The 20137-nt window shown below is 42.8% G+C and overlaps 3 protein-coding genes across 10 annotated transcripts in view; 1 reads left to right on the forward strand and 2 right to left on the reverse strand.

Annotated features, from left to right (window-relative positions):
* Positions 1-1486: 1486 nt before the first annotated feature.
* LOC132908380 (battenin) lies at positions 1487-14416 on the forward strand. Of its 3 annotated transcripts, none has more exons than XM_060962365.1 (9): positions 1487-2641; positions 5419-5875; positions 6026-7230; positions 9315-9472; positions 10165-10323; positions 11452-11788; positions 12047-12196; positions 12324-12464; positions 12615-14416. In XM_060962365.1, exons 3-9 carry the CDS (start codon positions 7036-7038, stop codon positions 12753-12755), a joined length of 1281 nt encoding a protein of 426 aa, XP_060818348.1. In that variant the 5' UTR covers positions 1487-2641; positions 5419-5875; positions 6026-7035; the 3' UTR covers positions 12756-14416. The 3 variants fall into 3 exon arrangements, with proteins under 3 accessions (XP_060818348.1, XP_060818349.1, XP_060818347.1); XM_060962366.1 differs by having other exon boundaries at positions 1487-1894; positions 2314-2641; positions 5419-7230; XM_060962364.1 differs by having other exon boundaries at positions 5419-7230.
* Positions 13177-17857, reverse strand: LOC132908378 (actin-like protein 6B). Its single transcript, XM_060962362.1, has 6 exons — positions 17521-17857; positions 17236-17430; positions 16410-16847; positions 15433-15773; positions 15253-15348; positions 13177-15137 (listed from the first exon to the last, which is right to left on the reverse strand). The coding sequence occupies exons 1-6, from the start codon at positions 17687-17689 to the stop codon at positions 14973-14975; spliced, it is 1404 nt and encodes a 467-aa protein (XP_060818345.1). The 5' UTR covers positions 17690-17857; the 3' UTR covers positions 13177-14972.
* A 137-nt stretch (positions 17858-17994) lies between these two features.
* The window catches only part of LOC132908359 (cell adhesion molecule Dscam2-like), a 123121-nt gene continuing 120978 nt past the window's right edge, over positions 17995-20137 (reverse strand). For all 6 annotated transcript variants that reach the window (XM_060962302.1, XM_060962306.1, XM_060962304.1 and 3 more), the window contains one exon: positions 17995-20087. In XM_060962302.1, coding sequence (XP_060818285.1) covers positions 19823-20087 — 265 coding nt within the window. In that variant the 3' untranslated portion in view covers positions 17995-19822. The remainder of the gene's footprint in view (positions 20088-20137) is intronic.

A 20137-nucleotide genomic window follows, 5' to 3' on the forward strand; every position in this document is an offset into this window, starting at 1 on the left:
AAGAATTCATTCCAGCATCGCGAGCGATGCAATATGCTTGCAGCTTCGTGCGGCCTCGTCCTACGTCTAAAGATACAATAGCGTCATAGAAAATTCATTCCGCCCGCGTTAGAGTTTATCGATCCTCGTCCTAAGGACAGGATCGTGGCTCGTGTCACTCCTTCGAGCAAGAACAAGCTGATGTCTCTGTCGCGCGTACGCGTTCCGCCAACGGATGAGCGAATCGCGGTTTCGGATTCCGGTAGCCAACGAAGGGAAGTACCAAGGAAGCGTGAAATGTACGAAATATTGTTATGCGCGATGCAGAGAAGGTCTTTGGACAACCCTGACACTGTTTTCTCTAGGAAGCACACCGCTCTGAATTAATATCGTTTGACATTGCTTGACCAATAAAGCCGAACTATAGGAAACGTAATTACGACGACCTTCCGAGATGACCGGGGAACCTCGATGACCGATCTTGCCAATCGCTGGTGAGTTCAACCGGTAATGAATTGTCAGTCAACAATGTCGTTTGTCAAGCTGCCACATAATCGCTCATCGCACGTGAATTACGTAGCCCTTTATCAAGTTGAACGTTAATCAATCGTTAATCAGGTTGATAAGCGTTTTCATGCGAATCGCGTGTCTGGATCGGGATAGATAATATTGTAATCGGTTCCGTTAACGGTTCACCAGCAAAGGACACGCTACGACGACAATGACGACAACGACGACGACGATGAATAGTCACGATACAATCGCACACTGTGTCCGAGACTTGACCTTCGCTTGCCGTGGAAAACCTCTACATAGGAAAATAAATTGCACGTGTTCGTCACGAAAGTGACACACTAATTGAGCGCCGTGCACCGTGAAACGGAATTAAGAAAGATTGCCTGTATCGTTTGAGCAGTTTCCTGCGCGCAACACTGGCGTCCGACAGAACCGCGAAAATCTCACGAAGTTTCTATCCCGAGACGAATTTCAGCTCAAGGTCGGCATGTCTAACCTAGCATGGGTTCTCACGAAAACAACCGAGAACCAATCTCGTGGTCGAAACCTGCTTATCGACCGACCACATTTTTCTATTTGGATCATTCTCCAAGGTTTCTCTTGACTATGCACGGGCCCCATTCTGTCTCGGGCAATGTAACATGTTTCGTAATACCAGTCGAACATACGTATTACGGAATCGAACGGTCATTTCTGGTCTTCATTATCGACATGGTCATTAGACGTTAATGGTACTCTGATACGACCAAATTGATAGGACGTCAATTACGGCGAGCAGAAAGTCAGATACGTGGAACAGGGTGTAATCGGTGTAGGCACGACGAGTTTATTTTCAGCGAGTGATACGATGCATATAAAGTCGAGGAATTGAAACGTTATGGCAAACAATAAAATTCGATTAAAAAGCTATCACGGAGAATGGCGCTTAATTCGTGCTATTCGATCTATAGACGACTGGTACGTTCGCAACTAGGATGAGAAATGGTGCAACGCTAGCAACGACTCCCAGTCTACTCTCGGCAATATATCGGCAATATATCGGCCAAGGGACACAGAAGAGAGGAGCGAGGTGGGAAAGGAAGGGAAAGGTGGGCGATCGGGAAGAGCGTTAGATTAAAGAAGAATCGGCCGGCTTGACGGTCGTGAGCCGACTGCCTGGTTCGTTCCGGCCTGATGGAACGCTTCTGGGACAGAGTGCGCGAGCGGAATGCTTATTGCCGATCGGTCGAGCCGAGCTGAACCGAGCTCGAAGAGCGGTCGAGCCGAGCCGAACCGAGCTCGAAGAGCGGTCGGGTCTGCGTCGCCGCCGTATAACTCGGTGATTTCGCCTGGAGCTTATTTATTTCGAACCTGAAACTCGCCGCGGCAACCACGTGCTACGATTGCAGCTGCGAGTCAAGTAAGTCGGAGACTGTCTTCTATTGCGACAACGCTTTTCTGTTCGATCGCGGTAGCATCAATCGAACGAACATTAAGCAACGTTCGTTAAGAGGAAACAGAGCAAAGAGAAAAGAAAATAAATATAAAAAAAGAAATAGAGAGCGTGACTGGGGGAAAGGAAAAAGGACGGCGCGAGTCGTCGCGAACGTCAAACGAAGAAAAAAGAAGCAAAGTGGAGAAAGAAGGAAAGAGAAAGGCGCAGAGATACGCTGTGCATTGTATGAGCGTCGGTGTTAGGGAAACGTGCTCGAATTCTTTTTTACAGAATCAGTGCGCTTCGTCGGTACATCGAACTTATTCTAGAAGCTACGATACGATAGCCGCGGACGCTTTCGCGCCGAACTTATCGATTTTTCCTTTAGCACAGTTTAAGGGCAGTCTGTTTCAGTGTTGTGCGTGACGATCGTTTAGCTTCGGAAGAAGAAGAAAAAGAAGAAGAAGAAGAAGAAGAGGACGAAGGTGAAGAAAAAGAAAAGGAAGAAGACACAAGAGCCGAAGATCTCGTTTGTATTACACCGAATCTTCGACCCAAACAACACAACCTCTGTGATACACTTCGTCAGAATCTTTAATACTCTGTGATTTGTGATTTGTGATAACGATATTTATTATTTTTACGAGGACTTTTAGATTTATTCCAGCCCCAATTCCAATTGTAATATATTTCAAAGGTCGCCGCATTTAATCGAATACTAACGGTGATTAGGTAAGTGTTACCATTTTCTTCTTTTTCCGTTTCTTTCAAAGAAAACGAATTGTTCGCATCGGCAACTGGTTTCTCGAAGCGTCTCTCGATATATCGTTCTTTTTACGCTCATTTATGTTTCACGCTCGATGTTCGCACACCCCGAGCGTTATCTCAGCTGTCCAAGAAATCGTAGCCTGACAGCGGTTCGCATCGCGCTTCAACCTCTCGTTATCGCGGCTCCGTTTCTCTTTTCGTACGCGATCGTTCAATGTTTACACCGGTGACATGCGTTCAGGGAACGCGTCGTCGTTGAAACGTACACCGAGAATTGGACGGATGTTGGTCTCGTGGCTCCTTTACTGTTCACCTTGCGAAAAGCTCCAACGCATTTGAACGATTAACGTGACTCATCAACTGTTACGCAAAGTTTGCAATTTTTCGAAATTTCGATATACGCTACAAGTCCGTTTATCGAAAGGAAATTTTAGTTAACGTGCGATTAACTAAAAAGTACTAGATAGTAGGCAAAATTGGCGAATTTATACTATATTTATATATTTGTACTATATTACCAGTTATGCGAATTATTTGTCGTCCAGATGAGTTCTAATACAAACGGAGTTCTACCGTACTCGTACACAGTTCATTCCATCGATCGTTGATCTTACAGTTGCGAGTCATAGAAATAACTAGAACCAGCTGTTGCTTCATTCCCTTTCGACATCTCTTGTTTCTTCAAGATTCTGTAACAATTTCATCGTAATATACGTGAAAAGTTTAGTTCTTCGTTCGGTTCCAAAATTTCGTCTCTGCGAAACGATTAATGAGTCATGCAACGAGTTGGCCAGCTGTAGCGCTGCCTTTCACGGAGACTCATTCACCGACGAAAAAGGAAGAAAGACAGAGAAGAGCGAAGGAGTAATAGAAAAAGACCCGTTGACGATGTTGATTGCGTGAAAAAAGTAGCATGACCGCGAAACGACTCGAACTCGGCTATCGTGGAAACAGATCGCGTGGCCGGCCAACTTTCCGACAATAGTCGTGTGTGTCTGTCAGGGGCTATTATTTCGAGAGAGAACCTAGAAACGCTGTGGAGGAAAACGATCTTCTTGCCGCTAGAAACAGGGCCGCGAGATAAGCTACGCGAGCAGAGTCGAACGTACTTATGTACATTAAGGTCTGGTGATGAAAAATGATATTCTTAATCCATTAAGTAACGGGTTAAAGACCAACGAACCAGCAATGATTTCTAAACGATCAATTTCTTTTAAATCTAGATGACGAGAATAGCGCTGACAAGAATATTTAAGTACAAGAGTATTTCGAGTTTTATTTCACAGACACGATGCTATCCAAAAATAGAATTCGATGGTGTAAATTCATTGAGAGAAATTGCAAACAAAATATCTTTTTAACGTAATATTACCCCTTAATGGACTATTGGAGCAATGCGTACGAATTTACGATTCTGCTATTAGAAATATAAGCTCGTGGAACCGAGCTTCGTTGCTGTCGCGAAATTGTAACGACATCGTATAATTCGTCGGCATCGGACACATTCATGATCGCGATGAAACACTGCCACATGGCTGGATTTATTTTCGACCCGATCCTTTTCCGTCTTTAACGAATTTCTCAAGCGCGAAGGAAATACGGAAGAATCGCTGCTAATTTATATCATTTCCCGAAAGCCTTCGTTTATCGAAACGACAGTAAAATTAGAATGCAAGATCACACTCGATCGCGATTAAGTAGCCCTCCTCTTATCGTTTTTGTGTCATAATGCATCACACGTTGGTGATGGAAGAAGAAACAACGCGAAGGAGGAGCGCTTCTATTGTCCAAGATAAAAGACGCGGTAATACACACAAGTTTGTTGTTTGCATCGTTCCGAAATTGGTTTTGTAAATTGGTAGAAACAGCAATAAGATTGGAGTCGATCGAAGGTACGGCACGTGCGATCCATTGCGTTCCTTTTCGCGAGGAACGAGAAGCATCGTCTCGAGGTCGATGCTTCGACCGAAATAATCCTTCGAGCTGGAACGCGGGAAACGAGAGACACGTCTCCAGTTTAGTCTGTTCCTAGAACTAGAAAACGCTGGCAAGGACGTCGTTTTAATGTAATTAAGACACGTTTTGCGGTGTGCCTATTTACCGTGGAATAAAACCACTCACACAGCCACCTCCCCTCCTCTCTCTCTCTCTCTCTTCCGTTCCATTTATGAAAATCAAAGTTAGAACGCAATTCGCGAGCCTTCTTTTTCCTGCATTTTTTGTGGGAATGATTGCTACTGATTACATCTAAATCGATCGTGATTTTCCAAAGAAAAATGATACAAATAAAACGAAGCGGAAAGAGGAGAAGTTAAGTGGTTCGTTTGAAACGAAGTTTAGTTATTTGTACTTTGTCGAACGATCGAGTATACGCGATTTGCGGGTCGACATGAAGATCAGTACTCGTTGAGACCAGACTCGCGGTGCAATAATTCGAGTCCGCAAAGCCAGCTGCCGACGCGCGTGCGGCTACCAATTTATTTTCCGTTTCTCGTAGCCAACAGCCTGACCTCGTATTTTTCTTTATTACTTTCTACAGCTCTTTTCTTCTTTTTTTTTTCTTTTGACAATTAAAATAAAACACAAACATCGATCGCGTAGAATCCTCATTGACAGGTAACCAATCTGCAATTTTAATCGACGCCGTCGCGCGTTGACTTTCCTGTTTTAACAGTTCCGCCGTTGGAATCAGCCACCGTGACGGCGTCCGTTTCATAAGAAAATATCGATCTTGTCCACAGGAACGACACATGGTGAAGACCTACGCGGACCAGAGAGCCATCGAAAATTTAATCGGTCTTTGGATCAGCGACAAAAAAGAAAAGAGAAAGATAAGGAGCGCTGGAGCAGAAGAAACTGTTTTGAACGTGTCTCAAAGATTACACGACACATTTTACGAAACGAAGTGATTAACGATAAACAGCTTAGATTTCGATAAGGCTGGTATAGATCGTGCAGCCAATAAGAGAACGTCGAACGTGCGACGAGAAGGACAAGCGAAATTAAATCAATTGTGTACTCTTCTGATTAAAAACGGCGAACATTCGACTCATTTTCGTCCGGAAACTCGTGCGAGAAAGCGAGGATCAGCTTGGATCGAACGCGTCGGTTGCTGAGAAGAAAGCGAGAAAGAAGTTTCTCGAAGCTTGGTTACCGCTGTCGCTGGTGTTGAGTGCTGACTCTACCGGAACATAGAAGGTAGGGGTTTCTCAGTAAAAACGAACCTGATCGGTCCTGTGCATCGTTCCTCCAACAGGAAGTTCTATCTATCGTGTTCGAATAGGTCACGGTTTTACTGACGTAATTTTCTATAAACCCCAACGGTTTACATGCCCGTACGTTTTATAGCTTACGAACAATTCGCTCAACTGCACGGTGAGTCAAATCGTCGAAAATAAATCAGGAAACGGTCAGGCGACCGTAATAGCTTGCCGATATTCTCGACCAATTTCTTCGAGACACGCGCCAATCGAAGGATTTTACATTCGCTGGCGTGGAACCTTGAGCGATCGATCCGTAGATCCTGGGACCTTGATTTTGAACTTCAAGAGAGAAGAATATACAAGCCAAACGTTGTAACAGTTCCTTCGAGCAAAAAGAAGCTTAGAAAAAGTTTCTACGTAACCGTCGATAAAGATCACAGAGAGAAATTATCGGTCCCCCTCCTTTCTCTCGATAAAATATACAAGTGACAAGTACACAAAGGAGAGTCGCGGAATTTCGATCGAAAGAAATAATAGATTTATCAGTACGTTTGTCTTCATTGGGAATCGAGTTAGATTCGAAACGGCAGAAGTTCGTACGGTACGATACTCCTGGCGAGTAGTGGCGGAAAGAAAATACAGCGACTAAAGGAGAGAGAAGTTTCTCGAAGCTTGGTTTGCCGCGCGCTGACTGTGCTCTAAACTCGCTCGAAAAGGAGAAACACGAGCGGGCAAGGAATACGACGGAGAAGGTCTTACAGGAAAGAAAGAAGCCGATGGATGTGCGCCATCTCTGAGATCGAGGAAGAGAGAAACGGAATCGTTGCTGCCGTAACCTGGGACAGATTTAAAAGGCCCACGTGCTCCACTTAGGCCCTCCCCCCGTTCCGATAGAGACTACAGTGCAAACTTTCAAGGCGAAGAGAGGAAGCTAGAACAGGATCCACAGGGGACGAAAGGAAACGGAGGAAAAAGCTGGGGATAAGGAACAGGATTAATCGCGATCGAAGTTAAACGAAAGGAAAAAAAGACCGACTGCTGGAAAAAGGGAGAGAACGAAGACGGAGAAGTAAATCGGTTACAACGGAGTGGAATATAAAAGATAGAAAGATAGAGAGGAAAAGAAAGCACGAGTATATATCATTGCAGTTGAAAATGGCAAAGGGCAAACCGTTAACAGTCTCGGAGCGGCGGACGAACGACGTGTTCGACGAAGAATCGATAGCGGTACGATCGCGATGGCGAAATTTCGCCGCCTTCTGGATACTCGGACTCTGCAACAATTACGGATACGTGGTGATGCTTAGCGCCGCGCACGATATACTTGAGAGCAAATTCGGCACGACGATGGTGAGTGGTCATTTTTTTGTTCATTAATCCGTTAGCGAATCACGTATTTGATCGGTGTCGGAGAAGGGTTGCCAGGGGCGGGAAAAGAGAGAAGATTCGTTACGTTCCGCTTTCTTCCAATTTTCTTACACTCTTGTTTTTTTTTTTTTTTTGTATTCCATTCGATTCGAAAGAATAAAACGGAGAAAGAAAATAAGAAAATACAATGAAACTCGGAGACTTTTGTTTCCGGAAACGGAACAAATCGTACAACGGGACGTATCATGAATCATCTTCAACGTGACTTCTTCACTGTCCTTTAAAACTCGCATCCCTTCGCCTTAAGAGTCGAGTGATTAAACACGCGTAAATCTGTCGGTCGCTTCGCGTGTTCATCGACCGTCCCGAATCGCTCGATTGGCATTCGGTCGATTGCGAAACAACGTGTAACCAGTGATGCGTTTTGGAGCGTCTAGTCTGGATGGTCTGGAAGCTTCCAAAGATTTTCGTATTTACCTATAACGATAAACTAGAACAGATAAAGTATAAAAAACAATTGCGACATATAGATAGCGACGTGATAAAGCAACGCGTTCACTTGGAATCGGCAAACTCGTTCGAGCGAAACGAGCGAACGATCGAGCCTGCAGAGTAGTAGTGTATACTACTCGTGTGACGCCTGGCCTGCATAAGACTCGATGAATCATCGGCGTCATTCGGCCGTATTACAGCACAGCGATTACACAGGTCTTTGTATCGATTGGATTCCTGTTGTCACTCGACGATGCTCCGATTGCCAGAAGAGTAGGCGGGCTAATGGAAAATTTCGCGAAAAGAAAAGAAGAAAAACGAACTTGCACTCGGCATGTGGCACCGATCGACGGCAAACTGCCGGACACAAAATGTTATTGTTATTGGATGAAAGTTTCGCGGCCCCTCCCTTTCTGATATGTAGTCATTGAGTCGGGTTTAAAGCGTTACGACATCATTGGTCGGTGTCTCGACTGTACGTCCACGAAACTATATACTGTTTTTAATACGGTCGATATTTCGTCTCCAAATGATTTACTACTACATTGTGACGTAGATTTTCTTTCTACTTCGACGATTTGCCAAATAAAATATCGGCTTTTCATAGGCGCCAACCAATCCACCGATGTTAATGAGAACGCGTTTTTCTACGTTTGTTTAAGCGCGAATCCTTTTTACGCTTTTTTAGCTTACTGTTTTCTTTTTCGTTATTGCCTTGAAGTTATTGTACGCTGTAGCGTAGCAGTTTTCATTAGCCGGAATCGTAAATGACGTTTCACGCTCAAGGAAAAATATCTTGATATTTGGAGACGATTTCAAAAGCTTTTGTAAACGATGCACACGGTCTGCATAGGTAATCCGTGTAATCAGTAACAATGACGGAGTGTCGTTCGACTGAAATATCACTAAGCGGACTATGAAAGTTTTACGATTTAATGATTACTCCGCGTTTCGCACTACGGTATCTCGCCACAGCGAGTCTGTTCGTCACGAGGATTAATAGCCTCGTTTAAACAACGTTCCTCGTGATCCACGATCTCGATGCGAACGAAACGAAGACGGTTATTAATAAGGAATAATAGAAACAGGAGGTGACGGTAGATGAGGAGAGAGGGGGAGAAGTCGTTGAAACAGTAAGCAATTAATCTGAATTACGTGTTCGAGATCGAACAGATTCTTGTGCGCGAGGAATTTTATTATGTCATCGACAAATCTATGCATGCGTTTCGCATCGTGTTATGGAGTTGCTTACGCCTCCCCCTCTAACCTCGTGGTTGTTCCTTCCGACTGCGATTCCAGCATGCTTCGAACGCGAATTAACTTACGTAACAATCGCGGAGATTAATATTCCACTCGTTCAAGGTGGTAATGTTCGTGAAATAAAGATACCGGTATTCGATAACTTCCGCGGCGATGTACAACCAACGAACCGAATTATGGGAAAATAATAGACAAAGCTGATTTTTTTGGTTTACGTAAAATGCAACATCTCCCATATGTGTTCGCGAATGGTATACTAATCTAGTTTATTTCCTTTTTCTCCTTCCTTTTGGTTTCGTTTCATCTATACGAAGGAACCTGTCACGGAAATCACGAATGACACCGTGACGACCACCAACACCACTGGGATTCGATCCTGCAACACATTGTCCACTGGTGCCATATTGCTAGCGGATATATTACCATCGTTAGCCGTGAAAACGATCACGCCGTTCCTGCCTTTTTACGTACAGTGAGTATCCGTTTATTTCTATTTTTCCTTCCAATTATGTAGCTATCGTTGCATTTGATCGTAACTTGCGCGTAAACGTAACACCGCGCGATACTTTTGCGTAGATACTTTTGCGTAGGAGCCAGCAAGAGCACTGCGACGATAGGAAACAGAAGTCGCGATACGATAACGAAATGTCAGGAAGCGAGCCTTTAACTTTTAGAATATTTCACGCGATAACAGCAACAGCAGTTACTCAGATGATACACAGGCGAATTCAAAACATTAGTCAGCTTTCGCGATTCTGCGATATGTACCAACGACTGACCGCGCAATATCTAACTCAGTTATCTTATCGATGATTTTCTTTGGATCGTCTCGATGATATCGTTGTACTATATACGTACATATATGTGTAAATACATATGTGCATAAATTGTTCGAGAAAATAAATGTAAATACAGGACTATGACACGGTGACCGTTGATTTTGTTCGGCTCAACTCGTGAATTGTATTATCGAGCATATGGAAACGCATTTCCTTTAGATAAGGCAGCGTAGTAAGAAGCGATCAACGTCATATGCTTCTCGCTAAATACACGCGGTTTCTCGTGGGACGGATCATCCCCGGACGGATCGTGGCCCTCCGCGGGCACGTCGCTCCTTTGCCCGCAAATGAAACGCTAATCGATTAATCGAATCGTTAATTACAGTGCTCGACTGGCTACCTGTGTGTTATTTTCCGCTGCAGGATTCCTTATGGTGTCGTTGAGCACTACTGAATGGCTCGCCATTCTGGGCGTCGTTGTAACGTCACTCTCTTCCGGTTTGGGAGAAGTTACTCTGCTGAGTTACAGTCACCAATACCCCAAGTAAGTACCATCGTTTCTGTTCTTTCTTCATACTTTACTGTTCTTCATTGTTGGTATTATTTTCTTTTTATTTTTCTTTAACAACAATGACGATCGTCTTTTTTTTCTGAAGTAATTTTCCACCCACCTGTTCTATCGAAGGCTATCACGTACAGGCGAGCTTTAAGCATAATGCCTTCCTTATTTTTCCGTACGAACGTAATGGTATATGTAACTATTAGAGACTATCGGTAAATAGCTACATAGTCTTTTTTGTAAATCGAACGCATCGTATTTTTTTTCTTTTATACATTATATACAGCGTTCCTTTATCCAACGAAAGCGATAATAATTTATTATCCGTGTAGAAAGATGTAGAAGAAAATAAAGTATAGAGACAAAAGGTGCGGATAAAGACGGACAAAAGCAAAAAGATAAAAAGAAAAAGAAATACGATGCAGTCTGTTGATTCAAATATCGAAGCATTGGCGCATAAAACCGCAGTATTGACATTTAGACAGTTGTACAAAGAAAAGTAGAGATAAGATAACGGCAGTCGACAGGTTGGCCTTCCATGTTTAAAAGTATAGAACAATAACATAAATTGCTGTTCTAGAACCGATACGAAAATAAAATTTAAAAAAAGCACCGGAAGGCATAATATAGAAGTACAGTACGGAATTCTGAAAAAAACTCGTTGCGAACACGAGGTACGTCTGTACTTATGTGCAACAACTGTTAATTACAATGCTATTGTTTCTGTCCATTTCACTACCTATCTATGTATAATATCTTTCTGTTTCTTTGCCATTCTTTCTTCACTAACGATTAACCTTGCCGTTGTTAAAGTTCACCGAAAGGAATGCGATCGCGACTAACACGAGATAACACGTGTTCATAAAACGTGCGTTTCGAACGTGTCTGTTAATGTGATCATCCGTGAAAATTTTACTGCGAACCATCGTCTTCCCAATATCACGCCGATATTTCAATTCTTCGTCTTTCTCCTATTTCATATATTTTTCGTTTTCCGTAATTGTGAATATTATCACCGTTAGATATTACTTTTTTTAATAGCTGTATGTTGAATCATCCTGAATTTAACCTTTGGCATTGGCCGATAACTGACAGCGATTCGTTATTTCGCAGACAAGTAATCGCGACATGGTCTTCCGGTACTGGAGGCGCCGGAATAATTGGCGCGCTATCTTATGCCACCCTTACCATGTGGTTGAGTAACGAAGACACATTGTTAGTTATGTTAATCGTACCGATTATACAAGGAATCACTTTCTGGATGGTTCTGGTTCATCCGCCGCAGTCCAGTATCCCGATCACTAAGAACGGTATCGACAGTCAAGAACACATCATTGAGATCCCTAGGAAGAGCTTTAAAGAAAAGATCAATCTGGTACCGGGATTGATGAAGTATATGATCCCGCTTGGGCTCGTGTACCTCTTCGAATATTTCATTAACCAAGGATTGGTAATGCTTTTCCGTTACATGACCTTTTGTAGAATTCTGTTTGCCTGCCCCTTTATCTTTCCTTCTCTCGCTCTTGTTATATACATACATTATATTTCTTTTTGTATTTCGTTACGCATAATTTACGTTATAAGATTACCGAGTCTTGTTGCTAGCTTCCACCTCCTAAATATAGATACAATTACCGCCGGTCGTATGTATAGAAGAACAATTATAGATCAGGTGTTTTAACGAACACGTGTAACGCTAATTTTTCAGTACGAGCTGATCGAATTCGATGACATTTGGCTGACGCACGCCGAGCAATATCGCTGGCTCCAGGTGGATTATCAGATAGGAGTGTTTATCTCAAGATCGTCCGTCAATCTCATCACGATTAACAAAATCTGGATCATGGCTCTGTTACAGGTATCATAACCGATTAAACTCCGTTTACTCGTGTTACGCACGTTTGAACGGCAACGTGCAAGCTGTTGATTTTATCGCGGCCGTAATCGAATACACATGATTTACGATAACCCCGTATTTGTTTCAGTTTATCAACGTCATAATTCTACTGTTCGAGACGCTGTTCTATTACTTGCCCAGTATTTGGATTGTGTTCGCGTTCGTTTTGTGGGAGGGCCTTCTCGGTGGTGGAGCATACGTGAATACGTTTTATCGAATGTCCACCGAGGTAACGTAACTTTACTTTGACAGCTCACCATTGTCAATGGTCAATTTATACGAACCTATTATCTTTGTTCGCGTTAAAAATAGCCTCTGACCGTATTTCATCGAATATCATTAAAGAACGCAATGTCGTATTTTTTCTGTCATTTCACAGATTCCAAGGGCGGATCGTAAAATTTCCTTGGGAATTGCCACGATGGCCGATTCCATTGGAATCGCGTTGGCAGGATGGTTGTCTATGCCGGTTCACAATGCCATTTGTAGACTGCCACAACCGTCTCGAGTGGGAAGCTAGGAGACAAACATAAGATAGTATTTAACAACGGTCATGCGAATATAAGCAGGATCGTGACGCCGTGATACATACGTTATTTATTACCGAATCTTCTTCGACACGCCCTTATGGCTTCGATATTGTTGATAACTGACGTCACGTGGTTCGTACATCATTCCGGTTTCTAGCCATTATTATGCTACCGTCAATTATTGTAGCAAAACGCGATTAGTATCGCCATGATCAAGCTTGACACCTCGTTTGTATTAATTTCGAAAACATAGAATTTATTCGATGCCTCTCGTCGTTTGAACTTCCATCGAACTGGAATCATCGACGATGCTTAAAAATTGCGCTACGATTCGACAGAAAGACGTGCTATCGATACCAATGTTCCTAAATGAAAAAAAAAAAAAAACAAGGAATTTAACTCGCTAGATCGTAAGTTCGATTGTTCTCAGATTTATTTGGTACAAATATTTAAAGGATTAGGAACAGAATTGTTTTACGATTAGTTTGATTTCGTTTCACAGTGCGTTTCTTCTTCCTTAACAGAGAAGAAAAGCAAAAAGCAGCGAATCGCGCAACAGGAAAACCAGAAATTGGATGTAGACGAGGAAATCTCGTCTCGATTTATGCGTCAACAGCATTCGACCCCCGTTGTCGAATATCGCAGCGCTACGCTTTTGTAAACGCGACCTAACATTTTCTGACTATGGGCTACGCGTTTCATCGTGCGTTCTTAGCTAGTAGGTTTAAACGTCGTTTAACATTTGGTCGTAACAAGAACGACCACCAGTATTCGTAGTTAGCGTAACACATCGATTTTCGCCACGCGTTACAGGCGCATTCGATGAACGAGACAGCGTTCGATTTACAATATTTTTATTGTTTATGCACGACTCGTGTCTATATGTTAAATACCGTTTCAAAAATATTGCTGACAAGATTATCTCGGTTTATTTCGCTAAAATGATAACGAATTTCGCATTTCGCTTGACCACGTCACAATATCATAACACGGGTTGTGCGTTGTATTTATAAAAATTATTTCTTTTTTTTTTTTGTTGCAAAGAGGAAGTCGTCAAATCGATTTTTAATCATTGTCGAAATTTCAAACATTCCTCGCCAAAAGGATATTTGTTGAAACACACGAGAGTGTTAATTAGAAGTATTATAATATCAAGTCGCAGAGTAAATACGGTAGGACCGGAAATTTCGACGAACGATTCTTCGTCGCCGTTACGAGAAAGGTCCTTTCCATTCTTCTAGCAAAATAATTCGCCTTTTCCTAAATACATATTGTATATGTGATATACCGATAATACTGTTTCCTACGTTTATTTTGAGATATAAATATATATAGTATATATATATTTATATACGAAATATTATATTGTTTATTACGCTGTAATATATATATATATTATATTTATCGTTGTAAAATTGGAACTGCTTGTGACGCGTTCTAAAATGAATGTTCTGCGGTTCGCGGTTCTCCTAATTTTATTTTATCGTATTTTATTTCTTTTTTTTTTTTCTTTTTGTTATAAGGAAAATAAATAAGATGAAGAAGGAATACGACAGAGAAGCGTGGAAAAGAAACGAAATGGAAACATTGTTCAAATATGTAACTTGTTGTGAATACGTTCGAAATAAACGATAAAAATTCTTTTTCCAAAGCAGTGCCTCCTCTTTCCTCCATATTCATTATCCATAGGAATCATCGATTCTTCAATTATGATATGTAAACCAATCTATGCTCGTGAATTACAAACGAAAGATTGTTCGAGCAGTTAGGAACTGTATTTTTTCTTTTAGAAGCGTACCGCATACATTTGTTTATCGTGTAACTTACGCTGTAACTTACGCGTGTAATCGAAGCGAAAGAATTCGTCGCTTCACCTGCGAAGAGCGTTTCAACTACCATCAAAAGAAGATTTTGCTTCAGCGAGTTTCACAAGCCTGTTTTACTTCAACAGGCTAGGCAAATACATTAAGTTCTCCTTGCTGTTTAAATTTTGTCTAAAGCTCTATACGCGTCTGTCGCAAATCCGTTTGATATTAGTCGCTCGTATTGTCTTACGTTGGCCCTTACGCTCTGAAGGATTATCAAAAACTTAAAGATAGCAACTAACTGTCCCCTCGACGACATACAAAATAGATACGTACAACATTGTCGGACGATTTGCAAAAATAATTACGAAGAATAATTTTGATTGATGCTTGAGCTTTTGATCACGCGCATCGCTCGAGAATCAGTTTACCCGATTCTTCGTACTCTTGCCGCGACAGCCACATTTGTTGGAAAGATCCAAGGGAGCTGAGGATAGATCCTCCGATCCAGGCACCGTAACGACGCTCGCTCGAGCTGTTCGCGCTAATTATTTTCAGTCTCATACTCTGCAATAACCGAACGAGTCAACGTTATTCCGATTCCGATAAAAGGAACATAATTTTTCCATTAGAATTATTTTCTATTGAAAGATCTCAACGCAATATAACAGTAGATACTTACTGGAGGAGTTTTGCTGGCTAAATCTCGATTCAGTCTTTCGCTAAAACCTTGCAGGCAGGAATTACCACCGGTGACCACCACGCTTCCGTACAAACTCTAAGGACAGAAATGCTCCATTTTAACAGTCATCGACTTCTCCTTGAAGCTACTGCGTGATTGATGAAAATAGAAGAAGCTTACAGGTCTGATATCCATATCGCACATGCCCACGCTGGTCGTGACGAGTGGACCAACTCCAAGAATGCTGGCGCCAACGCCCTTCACGTTGCTGGGATCGAACAAGGCTTCCGGAATCATCAGTCTGACGGAGCCGAAATCGTCGTTGTACCCGGTCGGGAACTCGTAGTGTTTCATTGGCAAAGTATTGGCAACGTCCTCGTCGTAAGGGCTGTCGGACACTTGTAAACAATTCATTTGGAAGTCTTGCAACAGCTCTCGGACCATATAGCTCATCCAGGAAGACGTTGGCTGAGGACCAGCCCTTTTGGTCCAACGTGGTGTATCTCTTTCGCGAACTACATCTGTGTAATATTTTATTACATTAGATTCTCGTTGTTGTGCGACGTAGTAATACGATTAATCCGGGACATAGAATAGCAACTGCGAATGAAACAAGAGGATTCGACTTAGGAAGAGCGTTTCGAGTGGTACATACAATGCCAAGCGTTGAAAAGCTCCTCTAGACGTAAGTTACATTCGGAAGTGCGAAATATTAGAGGATAAAAGGTTTTGATGAAGGAGGTCGATGGGAATAATGTTCAACTCTAAACATTCTCTAACGCTGATAAGTGTTCGCTAAATCTGGACAGCGCGTGCGGTAAAGGCGCACGGACGCTGAATGAATGCATTCAACGCATTACGACTCAAGTGCTCTGCACACAGCGCGCGTTCATCGTTGAAAATGCGCGTTCAAAGGATTTAATTCCCTTTCGTGCCTTATAATAGACGTCGTTCTACGATGTACTAAGCATTGCTTTTTATAGCGCGTTAATATCTGCCTAGCGAGCGAGTGTCAATTGAAGTCAATATTTAATCATTCCATCAATACCGTCCACGTCGATAGAATTACGCTATTACCGTTGCTTTTCTTTATCCGTTGACGACGATTCGTCGCTGTGAAAGCGCGACGATTTCGTTGAAAATTTCAACCAACTTGCCTTTGCTCGCTACCAGACAAGCAGGCGTTAACTCGATTTCCTTTTCTTCGAAGAACTGTCTGCATTGCATCGTGATGAAATCACCGCCCAGCGGGCTTTTTACGATTCCCTGGGTGATAACGTAACCATCATGCACCGGAACCGCACTCGTGTGAGTTGCACCGCTGTCTACGACCATGGCCGTCGATCTGCCGTTCGCATACGCGGCCAAAACCGCGTTCTTGCAGATGTACATCGCTGGAACGCTGAATTTCTCGAACATCAGCTCTAGCAATTTTTCCCGTTTCAATCTGGTGTTCCAGGGACATTCGGTCATCAAGATCGGATGATGCTCCGGAAGAGCATGAAGACGTTGCTTGTACGTGTACTCTGTTAGACGCTCGAACATCTCCCAATCTTCGATCATGCCGTCTTTCATTAAGCTAACCATCTCCATATCTAGAAAAAGATATATCGTAGGTAATACATACAATACGATCTCTTTACAATTCATGACAATTTTCTATACTGTAAGTTAAAGTCTACTTTCCGCGCTTCGATTTAGGATTTTTCCTTTTCGTCTTTCGTCGACTAAGCTACAAACTGCTTGTGTCAAACACTACGTAAATACAGTTTGTCGTACATTTCGTAGCGTAAAGATGGTACAGGTGAAACGTATTAACGATATGAGACTGCGTCGAATTCAATCTCAAAAAAAGATGTCCTAGACATCGTTCTATGTTTTAATGGAATTTACGATCCGAGGAAAATGGTCACATAGCGAGAACTGGACAGCGAAACGTAATCGTGTTTCCTCTGATAGGATTACGCTGTGAAACGATCGTACCCTTCTTTCGCACTTGAATGGCCGTGACATCGATGTTGTAGTGCTTCCTGACGTTTTGACTGCCGTCCGGCGAGTCGATCGTGTCCTCCCATACACCGAGGGTGGTCGGAATTTCAGCTTTCGGTGTATCCTCACCGCCATAACCCACGCGAAGGCTCTGGTGTCCAACGTCGAAAATTATAGCACCGACCTCGTCTACGGGAAAAATCCAAACGTTTTACGGAATTCTCAGCTAGACCACGTTTCGTTTTTTTCCGGAAATATTGCGGACCGCGTATCACATACCTCCGCCGTAGACACCACCGCTCATAGTATCTGGAGAGGACAGGAACGTCGGCGCATGCCCAGCAACCCTGTTCGACCTCACCGGTCCATGCACCCCTTCTTCCTTCCTCGTACTCGTATATCGAGGATTCTGCGACCCTCCGCCGTTTCCACATTGCTCCTTTTGCATATTCGAATCTACGATCGGGAGGAGGACGAAACGCGATCGATCAGCACATTTGCGAAACCCTTTTCGTTCGGGCGCAGCTTCCACGGATATTTTCTCTCGTCGGGCTTAACGGCAGGATTGTTACGGACTGGTCTTGGAGAAAAGAGATTTTCCCTTGCTTTTATTATCTATTAAATTTTATCGTCGAGAACGTAGTTTCACGGATGCGTTGGATTTCAAGGATTCCGACGATCCTTTTTATTTCAAAGATTGGTAGTACGGTAGACACGGGAAGGGTGAGAATAATATTTCAGACAAGAACGGTGTTCCGTTATGGAATTAGTGTTGTATATTTTACAAAGTAAATAGAATATAAACAATCTAAAGTCGTCTAAAAACACAATAGTACGAATTTCGTGGTAAATCATTTGTTCATATATTATAAAGTATACGATTTGTCAACAGATCGATATCTCTTCCTTCGTAGTCCCCGATAACGGGCTTCGCGATGCTTTCTGATCGGGGACGCCGACATAACGAGAGAGCACTCACTCAGACTCAAAAATCATCGTCACGTTGCCGAGTGAACGATCGGTTTGCTTGTACATACGGTTTAAACTGATTCGATGACAACAGATGCGTTACAGACTCGGTGGGTGCGTTTTCCTTAACGACAGTCGAACAAATTCATTAATACTCTGCCTTTTATTTTACTTTAGTTTATCTTATCTGTTTTTTTGTTTTTCTGCTTTTGTTGTCCGTTTTTCTTAGCGTATCACTCGGTCCGTCGATCGTTAATCGACGCGCGAAATTCAACGCGGCGAAACGACACTTTTTTTTTAGTTTAACACTTTGCCATCGTGTTTCTCTTGCTCTTCTAGATTCGTTTCTCGCGATCCGCGGTCGCGCGTACGTAATGACGTACAATACGTACACAGTTAACAGCATGGTAAGTACAGACATCTTATAGACAATAGTTTATTTAGTTATTTATTTTATCTTACTTTTTTTTTTTTGCTTTGAACGTTAAAGTTTACGCTACACGTCTCATCTACTAACGTTTCAGTCTCGCGTAAATGAAACAACATCGATGGCAACGACGAAACATCATTTTCATTTCTTCGCGGCCTAGCTTCGTTATTTATACATGTATACAACACACGGTTGGTACACGAACGAGAAAACATGCTGGCTCGTTCGAGATGCGAAAGTAATTGTTTATGCGTTTCTTCGTTCAAAAAGGACGACGTTGAAATCAGTAGATAGAAACGATCTACGAAATTGGAAGACCAAGTAAACTCGTAACAAATCGCGTATTGCTCGCTCGGGATATGCACTCGGTAGAATGGAAACCGTTTGCTCGTGAATGCTTGCTGCAGACGTAGTCTTAACGATAGGACGATTCACCTTCGACGATAGTATATCATACGATTCGAGTGTTCGGTTAACGAATGCGAGATAATAAGAGTCTCTTTCGCAAAGGTAAGTAAAAACCTTCCCTGTGGATCGCTTACGGTGCAGCATGTTCTTCTGTCGCAGTCTTCGTGTAAAACAGAGTTAAAAGGACGTGTTGATCGAACTCGAGCAATTAAGTATAAGAATCGTTCTCGACAAAACCTGCGAGACTTTACCTAATTTACAAAAGTAGAGAACGTGTTCGTGTCTTTCATAGGATAATCGTTTTCTCTTGAACGAAATGGCAGTCGACAGACAACTTCGATTGATCGAATTGCACCCAGAGAGGAGTAGCTGAGAGGATCGTGCGATTCGCTTGGCAGCCGAAACGAGAAACGTGAAAAATCGAACAAATGGTGTTGTTACGCGTGTTCGCAGGTTCTCGCGAATACGAACGAAGTGGCAGTTAAAAGAACACATGGTTAAGTTCAGTACGTTCGTTTTCTTATAGGATACGATTGACACTTTCCCATCGACATAGGCCAGGAACACGAACAGGGGACACACGATCAGTGGCCGCTGTGCTCACAGTGACCAATGATAATAATTAACGAAAGACGGACCACGATGGTTTTTCTTTACATCGAGATAGTTGAAATGTGGTTTCGTTTTTTATTTTTTTCCTTTCGCTGAATGCATCGTAGAGGTTCACACCGTAGGTTCTACGTTCTTCGTATTTTCTTTTTCCTTCTTTTTTATTTACACCGCGATTACGAAGTCACGGACGTTTCGTTGGCTACTGTGGCCGCGATCGAAGTCGCACTCTGCCTCGCTTAGCTCAAACGCGTCGGAGAAGCCCGTGGGTGGGTCCAGCTTGGGGACGAACAGATTCCCTGATCCGTCACGCTCCTGGTCCCGATTGGAGCAGGAATTGCTCGACTGGTGCTTGGAATTGCCAAACCCGGAGATTGGGCCGAAGTTGGAACGGGTCTCCTCGCTGGTATGACGCGCCAGCTGTAACATCCTTGCACGAACAACAATCATCGTTACTTCCTTTTAACTTCTCCTCTAACA

This window comes from Bombus pascuorum, chromosome 6, assembly GCF_905332965.1.
Source record: "Bombus pascuorum chromosome 6, iyBomPasc1.1, whole genome shotgun sequence".
Lineage (NCBI taxonomy): Eukaryota > Metazoa > Arthropoda > Insecta > Hymenoptera > Apidae > Bombus > Bombus pascuorum.

Bases quoted from the DNA above. Each gene is read 5' to 3' on its own strand.
- LOC132908380 (XM_060962364.1), top strand. From the start codon at position 7,036: ATGGCAAAGGGCAAACCGTTAACAGTCTCGGAGCGGCGGACGAACGAC. The intron at 12,197-12,323 runs GTATCATAACCG...TATTTGTTTCAG, and splicing joins GGATCATGGCTCTGTTACAG to TTTATCAACGTCATAATTCT. The intron at 12,465-12,614 runs GTAACGTAACTT...GTCATTTCACAG, and splicing joins TTTATCGAATGTCCACCGAG to ATTCCAAGGGCGGATCGTAA.
- LOC132908378 (XM_060962362.1), bottom strand. From the start codon at position 17,689: ATGCAAAAGGAGCAATGTGGAAACGGCGGAGGGTCGCAGAATCCTCGA. The intron at 17,431-17,520 runs GTATGTGATACG...TTTTTCCCGTAG, and splicing joins CGGTGGTGTCTACGGCGGAG to ACGAGGTCGGTGCTATAATT. The intron at 15,774-16,409 runs GCAAGTTGGTTG...AATATTACACAG, and splicing joins TTGTCTGGTAGCGAGCAAAG to ATGTAGTTCGCGAAAGAGAT.